This window comes from Lucilia sericata, unplaced genomic scaffold, assembly GCF_015586225.1.
Source record: "Lucilia sericata isolate MDLA Ls3-8-SP2 unplaced genomic scaffold, ASM1558622v1 Contig001540F_arrow, whole genome shotgun sequence".
NCBI lineage: Eukaryota > Metazoa > Arthropoda > Insecta > Diptera > Calliphoridae > Lucilia > Lucilia sericata.
In genome coordinates this window covers 101,652-111,545 of record NW_023995464.1, presented here as the reverse complement: position 1 = coordinate 111,545, position 9,894 = coordinate 101,652, and the positions used below count along the sequence as shown (strand labels likewise).

General features: G+C 29.1%; 2 protein-coding genes across 2 annotated transcripts; one reads left to right on the top strand and one right to left on the bottom strand.

The window, feature by feature from the left end:
- The first annotated feature begins 208 nt into the window (after positions 1 to 208).
- Positions 209 to 4,296, top strand: LOC119611825. Its single transcript, XM_037967527.1, has 4 exons — positions 209 to 544; positions 3,332 to 3,694; positions 3,767 to 3,960; positions 4,112 to 4,296. Exons 1-4 carry the CDS (start codon positions 209 to 211, stop codon positions 4,122 to 4,124), a joined length of 906 nt encoding a protein of 301 aa, XP_037823455.1. The 3' UTR covers positions 4,125 to 4,296.
- A 2,351-nt stretch (positions 4,297 to 6,647) lies between these two features.
- LOC119611824 (NHP2-like protein 1 homolog) lies at positions 6,648 to 7,417 on the bottom strand. Its single transcript, XM_037967526.1, has 2 exons — positions 7,241 to 7,417; positions 6,648 to 7,164 (listed from the first exon to the last, which is right to left on the bottom strand). The coding sequence occupies exons 1-2, from the start codon at positions 7,241 to 7,243 to the stop codon at positions 6,784 to 6,786; spliced, it is 384 nt and encodes a 127-aa protein (XP_037823454.1). The 5' UTR covers positions 7,244 to 7,417; the 3' UTR covers positions 6,648 to 6,783.
- Positions 7,418 to 9,894: the final 2,477 nt, after the last annotated feature.

The following is a 9,894-nucleotide window of genomic DNA, read 5'->3' as shown; positions in this document are numbered from 1 at the left end:
GTTAACAGCAAACATCAACAAGCAGTGCTTCAAATATTAGCAGCTCTTTGTTAAATTCACAAAAACGTGACAACAGCCTTACGCCCAATAATGCAACCACACCCACATCATCGTCCTCGTCGTCGGTTAGCTTCATTATCTGCTTCAAACTCTTCCTCTAATACACCATCGATGGTGCCATCTTCCGTCACAACTGTAACGTCCTCAAATGCGGCTAATGCCTCAGCTACACTCGGGAATCGAATCACCATCTTCATCATTCTCTCATCAGCAGCAGCAGCAATCATTGCAACAACACAACAGCAACATTCTTCACACCAATTATCCTCCTCCTCATCCTCGTCGTCATCGTCCCAACAGCATCAGCAGCAAAAAACATGCGCATGCCGCTTCAACTGGTAATTTAGAGAATTCAACAAAATTAAGCGCTATGGGCGCTATGCAATCCAGCTCGTCTAGTTCCAATTATAAAGAACAACAGAAGGTTAATCTTAGACCTACCCGTACCGCATCTATGGATGCCGAAATCGAGAGACGTTCATCGGTAATGCTTTTCTTTAAATTTCCTAATCATTTAAGATTATAATGAATTAACACACAAAACTAAATAACACTATTATTCTTCTGACTGTTTGCTTTGTGATAACCTTAATCTAACTAAAACTTTTCCATAAGATGTAGTGCTATAGAGGTGGCAAAATATATTCTTTTAAATGAAAAATGTATAAATTTTATATTTATATATAAAAATCAAGTAAAATTGTAACTAAAATCTTCTATAATAACGTTCTTTTTCAATGTATAAACAAGGGTATAATAGAAATCTTAAAAGGGGAAAATTAAAAATTTCTTAAACTTTTATCACTTGTTTAAATAACGGGGATTGCTAACCCTTTAACTTTACAAATTACAAATTTTAAACTTTTTATGTTTCTTATAGAAACCGAAATCCTGTTTGATTTGGGCCTTTACGAATAATCCTAACGTTCCCAAAGTATACCCTTAAACTTCTAACATATTTCTCATTCAAACGCCGCCACCTCTCTATTCATTTTCAAAACCAAACTATTTTCGTATTTAGCCATTTATTAATCAACTAACAAACAATCTTTAATGAGTTGTTTATAAGTACTTGTTATTTTGTGTAGATTATATTATGTTGTTATTATTTCTTAACACTTTTCGTTGTTTATCACTACAACAAAATACTATTCAAAAAAAGTGTATGACGACTTTCAGTCATATAATCAAAACTTTGTACGTGTTTAAATAGACCCTTAAAACAATAATATAATAGAAATCAAAGTAGACTGCTGAGATACCATTAAATAATTTTATGGTAAAAAGATAATAATGTTAGTGATTTATCTATATTTTTTGAAAGTTTAAGTAATATTAGTTTATTGTTCTACTAAAAAAGATGAGAAACAAAATAGATTAGTAAAACATGATTAAAAATCAGACAAATTTTTCTCGGCAACATCTTCAACATGAACAAAATTTTCATTGAAAATCAATCAACAAATATCAAGGCTTACAATCTCATAATCCCAAAGATCGAAATTTTCATCAAAAATCAAAATTTTGTAAACAAGTTGTTTAACAAACATAAAACCTTCTCATTAAAAGTTTTAAATTTTCACACAAATTTTTTCACCTAATATATGAGTTTGACCTTTGAGCCCTACTAAATAAATTTTGAGTGAAGAATTCTTTAACAAAGTTCCCACATTCTTATTAAATTTTGGAATTATCACATCAATTCATATATGAGTTTGATCCCTCCCTATCTGTCTTAACAATTACTTATGTATTTTTCAACATGAACAGAATTTTTACTAAAAATCAAAAATTTTCACGAAAAATCACCTATGTCCAATAAAATTTAAAATTTCTATAAAAATTTCAAATTTTATTAAAAATTGAACTTTTAGACAAACCTGCATAATCGATATTTTAAAATCAAAATTTTCATTAAATATCAACTAATTTTCAATTAATACTAAAAAATTTTGGTGAAAAAATGAATCTACATTTTCATTAAAGTCAAAATTTCAAATTCTTTTATTTGAAAAATATGTATTTATTAGTTTGACCTTTGACCTCTATCAATTTCTCGCCACAAACGTTTTGTTCAATATTCAGTAATTTTACTACGAAATTTAATACAAAAACAATTTTAATACAAAAAAAAATTTAATACAAATGGAAATTTTTAGTACAAAATTCAAGTTTTAGTACAAAATTGCAAAATTTAGTTCAAAATTAAAAATTGAGTACAAAATTGAGAATTTGGTACAAAATTTAGAATTAAGTACAAATTGAAAATTATAAAATTAAGAATTTAGTAGAAAATGTGATTTAGTGCAAAATTAAAAATTTAGTACAAAATTTAAAATTTAGTACAATATTGAAAACTAAGTACAAAATTTAAAATTTAGTACAATATTGAAAATTAAGTACAATATTGAAAATTAATTACAAAATTGAAAATTTATTACAAATTTGAAAAGTTTGTACAAAATTGAAAATTTAGTACAAAATTAAGTACAAAAAAATTAAGTACAAAATTGAAAATTAAGTACAAAATTGGGAATTTGTTACAAAAGTGAAACTTAAAAAATTAAGAATTTAGTAAAAATTTTAAATTTAGTGCATAATTAAAAATTAGTACGAAATTAAAATTTTAGTACAAAATTAAAAATTTAGTACAAAATTGAAAATTTAGTGCAAAATTGAAAATTTAGTACATAATTGAAAATTTAGTACAAAATTGAAAATTTAGTACAAAATTAAAAACTTAGTACAAAATTGAAAATTTTTTAGTACATAATTGAAAATTAAGTACAAAATTGAAAATTAAGTACAAAATTGGGAATTTGTTACAAAAGTGAAACTTAAAAAATTAAGAATTTAGTAAAAATTTTAAATTTAGTGCATAATTAAAAATTAGTACGAAATTCAAATTTTAGTACAAAATTAAAAATTTAGTACAAAATTGAAAATTTAGTACAAAATTGAAAATTTAGTACAAAATTGAAAATTTAGTACAAAATTGAAAATTTAGTACAAAATTTAAAATTTAGTACAAAATTAAAAACTTAGTACAAAATTGAAAATTTAGTACAAAATTGAAAATTTACTACAAAATTAAAAATTTAGTACAAAATTTAAAATTTAGTACAAAATTGAAAATTTAGTACAAAATTGAAAATTTAGTACAAAATTTAAAATTTAGTACAAAATTTTTACGAATTCAGAATTTAGTACAAATTTGAGAATTTAAAACAAAATTAAACTTATTTTTCCTTTTTATCCCTTATTTTTGTAGTTGCAATTATTGGATCATAGTAAACGTGACGACGAAGACGAAAGATCTCTGCGGCGCAGTACTATGGCAGCTTCACACTCTTCAGTAGCTGTTGCCTCATCGGGCAGTGGCAGTCATATGCTAGCTACTAGCAGCAGTATGGGCAATGTTTACAATGGCAATACACATGCCAACAGAGACTTTATAAATCATGAGTCCCTAACAACTGCAGCTCACTCGCCCACTTCGTCCAATGCGAATCATAAAAATATGGGTAGTAGTGGCGGTGGCGGCGGCAGTAGCAGTGGTGTAATGGGCAATCGTATTATAACCAACACCAATAGTCCCTGTCTAAATAATTTCCTCTTTCCCATACTCTCTGATGTGAGTTTTAAAATAAGAATTCATGAAAAGAAGAAAACGATTTTAATTTTATTTATTTCTTAATGATTACAGATACAACGTAAATATAGCAGTAATTCCAGTAAAAATATGAATGTTTTGGACATAGCCGATTTAAAATCGGTATTTGAATTGGCCGAACGCAGTCGTCCTGGCGTAAGTGATCTGTTTCTCAAAGAAATTATACACAAACTAGTACCAGGTTATTCGGAAACACGTATTAATAATATTATGGATAGAGCAATTAGGTGAGTTTTTATCATTTTGTTTTTATATTGTTGTGGTTTTAAGGAAAGTTTTTATTTTTAAATTGTTTGTTAGAGATATGCTGTTATCTCTTTATCTAGTCTTTAGTTTACTAATCTATTTTATTTGTTTTTTCTTTTATTTTCTTTTTAGAAACAAAAAGTAATTTCAAAGCCTCAACGTCTACTGTCTCTAGAGCTTGTTGTGGATTTTATGTTATTCCTTCTTTACGTTTTTTTTTTTTATAAATATATATATAAATAATATTTTTTCCTGTTAGTTTTTCACCCCTGTTATGTTAAATTATATTAAAAAAAAAGAACCCAAAACTTTCCTAACACTTCCACAATTTCCGTATTGTAAAAAAGAAATATTGAAAATTTATCTTGAAAAAAAAAAGAGAAAATTAAATTAAAATTTTAAATTCCCATAAAAAAACTAGTGTGCAAATTGCTAAAAAAAATACAGCAAATAAAAAATAGACAAAAAAGAAACCCACAAAATGAAACATTTAAACTCCCCTTAAAAATAAACCAATTGTCCTGTTAAATCTTAAAACAAATCCTGCAAATTAATATTAAATCTTGTAAAAGATTATTAACAGAAATATTTATTACTATACCATAGTTATCGTAAATTTAAACAACCATAACAAACAGAAAAAAAGTATAAACATTATTACAATAAAAACAACAATAAATTATTACTAACAAAATACAATTGCATAAAACCATTAACAAAAATGTGATCCTTCTTTTTTAACAAAGAAACGATCACTTTTTTCTTTTTTGGACATAATGATTGATTTGTAATGTAGAAAAACATATTGAATGATTAAGAAATAGTACAGAAATCAAACAAACTATCTATATCTATAAACAAGAAAACAACAACAAAACACACACATACACAATGTTATTAGACTTAAACAAGAAAATTAATATATATAATATAAAAAAAAATCATAAAACAATAAAAAAAACAAATAAATATATACATACATATATAAACTGTGGGTCTAGTATTTATTTAAGCGGAACAGGTGGGATACCAATTCTCATTCGAATTGCAATTTAGTACTAAATATTGAAATTGGTCTAAATTTTCAGTTTTTTGCTATATTTATCGTTGTTTAGTAAATTTGCAATTTTGTACTAAATCTTAAATTTTGTACTAAAATTTTAATTTTGTACTAAAATTTGATTTTTGTACTAAAATTTTAATTTTGTACTAAAATTTTAATATTGTATTAAAATTTTAATTTTGTACTAAACCTGAAAATTTGTACGAAATTTTCAATTTTGTACGAAATGTTCAATTTTGTACTAAATTTCCCATTTTATACTAAATTTTCAGAAAATTTTGTACTAAATGTTCTATTTTGTATTAAATTTTCAATTTTGTATTAAATTTTTAAATTTTCTATTTTGTATTAAATTTTCTATTTTGTATTAAATTTTCAATTTTGTATTAAATTTTTAAATTTTGTACTAAATTTCAATTTTGTACTAAATGTTTAATTTTGTACTAAAATTTAAATTTTGTTCTAAAATTTCAACTTTGTACTGAAATTTCAATTTTGTATCAAAATTTCTATTTTGAACCAAATTTTAAATTTTGTACTAAATTTGAATTTCTGCTCTAAAATTTCCATTTGCATCAAATTCTCAATTTTGGATTAAATTTATAATTTCGTACTAAATCGCAATTTGTACTAAATGTCATATTAATCAAAATTTTGTGCTAAATTCTCAATTTGGTACTGATTTAATTTTCAATTTTCCCAATTTTGTACTAAATCCTCATTATATTTCTCTATGTGGAACTAAAATTTCCAACATTTCTTAAAAGTACAATTTCTTCTTCCACTTCTTCCCTGAAAAGTAAATATTATTAAGTCATGAGGTGTTAGAGGAACCCAGAGAAATTGTATCGATTCTGTCGGCCTCAAGCATAGTATATTTTACTGAGCAATTCAAAATAGACCAAAGATTTGAGATATTCAGTCAAAACTTGTTCTATTTATTTGTGTGGTCGAATTAGTTCATAATCTAAAAGAAGAAATAACAATTCTGAGAATTTAAGTTTGAAATAGATTCCGCTAGTTAGAAAATTGTTTGGTTTAGGCAGTTACAACAACAACACATGATCAGACTTGGGTGCCTCCAGTAGGTTTGTTTTGAAATCTCAAATTTCTTGAGACTTCTTCCTTAAAAAGTAGATATTATTAAGTCATCAGTTGTTAAAGGACGCTTAAGAAATTGTGCTGATTCAGTAAGTCTCAAGTATAGTACGATGCCATTCAAGTTAGACCAAAGATTTTAGATATTCAGTCATAACTTGATCTATTTGTGTGGTCGAATTAGTTCATAACCCAGCAAAAAAGGGTGGAAAAAGAAGTAGAATTTTCATAGATTTGGCTGCTACCAGTCCCTCAGTTCGTAGGTCATGGTTTCGTAGAGAACATAACAGACCTTCGGATCTAATGTAACTACATTACATTAAACTATAAACTCTAAGCAGATAGTTGGTTGGCCTGACGTCAAATCTTTTTGGCCCAAATTCATTATTCATAATTTCATCATTTAATGAACATATTTACACTGTACAACGTGTAGTACCTGCATGTGTATATCAAGACATGTTGCTAATCTATTGAAAACTAAATAATAAATTTAATACAAATTTGTTTATCTTTAAATAAAAAACATGTGTATTTTTTCTTTATTTAAAATTTTCTTAAACATTTTTTTCATTTCTTTGTAAACACTATTTGTACAAAATGCGGTAGTATTTAACACGTGGAATACTTTTCTAACTTAACTTTAAACTAATAGTCTTTCAATTTCTTGCTGGATTGAAGTGATTTGAGACTTCAATTGAGAACCCTCATTGGTGGTCACAGAGCAAGCGACAATGGGGCGAGAAACACCACAGGCGCGGCCCAAAGCCTGCTTGGAACGGACGAAAATGTAGGGAACATTCTTATCTTCACACAACAAAGGTAAATGCAAAAGAATTTCAATGGGTTCGGTATCAGCAGCCATGACAATGATATCGGCCAAACCACGATTCAAAGTTTTGGTGGCTTCGTTGGCACCCTTGCGCAACTGGTTGTAGTTCAAGGCCTGTTGCAATAGGTTCATAATCTTAGCGGTCAATTGGGCATCAGCCAAGGGGAAAGCTTTGGAGTTAACTTCTTCGGTCTATAAGAAATTAAGGAAAGATTTGAGGGTTAAGAAAATCAAAATGTTAACAAAAAATGTTTGTTTAAAAACTTACCATGTTGTTAATTTAGTTTTTAGGAGTTTTTTTAAGTAAATTTGTTATTTTTGTAAAATAAACTTTAGAGAAACCTCTCTGCTTGCTGCTTCACTGAGGATCTTTTGGGAAATACGCATGAAAAACGAAAACGTTTTCTAAAAAACAAATACACGTGTTCAGAGCCCTGCGCTGACAAATATTAACGGCGGCGGCGACTGACACTAAATATGTCGGCGGCGGCTTAAAATCTACTGTAAGCCGGCTAAGTTTTCAACTACGTTTAGTTTTTAAATTTTCAACGATTTTAAATAAAAACGGAATCCGAGAGATCAGAAAGTGGGATTTTGGAAGCAAATATATTGTTTATAACAACAAAACGTATCAAGCTCAAAAGTTGTGTGAGAAATTATGCAGGGATGAATAAAAAATTCTTCAAAATTAAAAACAAATACTTTCTCCAAGTTTTACGTGGATCTGCCGATATTTAACCCTATCCTCCATATAAAACGTAAAAACAAAGATATTTTATTTGTTTATTTACTAGCTATACCCAGTGTGCTGTGCTACCCTAAAAGCAATATAAATAAGAAATCCAGTCAACGATTTTGATGATTCTAACTACAATGTTTTTCCAGGTATACAATTTGTTACATATGGGAGATTCCACGCAAATTATTGCAATTTCTCTAAATGTTCTTCAGTAAAATTTGAAGATTCTAGCTCTAATAGTTTCTCAGATATACGAATTTTTCTATTTAATTCATATGGGAGCTCCAAGCCCCCCAGATGAAAGTCCGCCCTTTTTTCTCCAAAATGTTCAGATGAATATTAATGTTTTTGAATGTTCTCTGGTTTAAAAGTTACATGGGGTGCAAAAGAAGTAATAAATTACAGTTTTTAATCGTTTAGCACCAATATTTTGCCCAAACAACATCTACATACCTAGCCAGGTAAGGATATATCCTCTAGGTCCGTGAAGACATTCTCTACAAAGCTATAAATTTGTATAAAAGGCGGCTTAACAATTGTTTCTTGTAAATATTCGGCCACCATAGTGTTTGGAGGCAACAAGAGCTTCACTGAAAGGCACACCAGGCAGACATCGCGCTCTATTATGGGTGTATGGTAGTGATTCTGCTGAGATCAATGGTATAATAATAAATATGTATCCCAAGGATACCCCTTGAATACGGCAATCAGCTTCCGTCCATTGCCTCTAGGTGATAATATACCATGTCACCACTAGCCGACCGACCACCACCCGCCTAGGCAACCAGGAAGGTATATAATTGCCACTCTCTTGTGGGCATTCTTCCAGGAGACCATCATGATGCCTCATCTTTCTTGAAAATAAAGACGTTCTTTATAGACCAATAAATAATTAATTAACACCATTACTTCCAAATACGCCAAATCTTCTAGCCGCCTGGAAAAACATTTTCATCATAGTCATTAACAATTTATCTAAATTAAACCAAACACTTGCTGTTTCTTTACACAATGACCCTCGGTATAGTAGTATAGCAATCTTATTAATTTCAATTGTTAGTAAAAAAAACTATTTTTTTATTTAAAGAATATCATTTCTGTCATTTTAGATTTTTGCACACACACAACAGCAGATTTTTTTTTTTTTTTCAAATAAAAAATGCAGAAAACAGTTTGGCGCGAAAAATTCTAGCAGAATTTCTTTTCGCAGTCGGCAGAATTGACATCAACTGCACTTCCCATTTAAAATACACATGTTCGATATCCTAGGCCTTTACGGTATGACATACCAGTAATGTAAAAAGCTGTAGCTCCGTTGACGTCAACGAAGCTGGTTTGAAATAAAAGCAGCGACTCGAATTAGGCGCGTAAAGCACGAGAATATCTGAGGCGAAGAATATACATCGAACGTTGTAGAACACCGTCCAAATTTCAATGAGCGGCTTATTATTAGATAAAAGAAAACGTGCTTAAATGAAAACAAATTAATTTTATATTGTAAAATTCCATAAATTTGGCGAAAGTGTTCTGTAAATTGTACAAAATATGGCGAAATTTTCAAGCCGTATTAAGCGGAAAAATTTTCGGCGACGACGGCTTTGACATTTTGTTCGGCGGCTAGGCTTAGTCGGCTTAAGCCGAATCGGCGCAAGTCTCTGCACCAGAGATACAAGCCGATGGGAAATGATCGGCGGCGGCTAAATTGTCGGCTCAATTTAACTTTTTCTTTAGAAATTGACCTTATAAGGTTTATTATATTGAAAAATCTTTGTATAATAGTCTGTTACATAGAAACCTGTCTCTATATAAGTTTTTTTTCTGCAGAAAATGGACATTTATAGTAGTTTTCACTAATTTAATATTAGCACAATATTGTGTGGCAATTCTTTTCAATTTGCCATAAGAATTTGAAATAGTGGCAACTCCGTTCAATTTGGTGAAATTATGTTCTGAAATACATGTGTGATTATAATCTTTATCAGCGGCTACGCTTAAGCTGGCTTAGCTTTTGAGCCGAAAGAAGTCGGCGGCGGCGCGGCTTGCAAAATATTACCGGCGGCCAGCCGCCGCAGATTTGAGCCGTCTCGGCTTGTATCTCTGCTCTGCACGTCTTTTTATTTTTAGTTACTAACAAGAACTAGGCAACACTTTTTTCAAGAGATATATATATAAAAGTAAAGTGA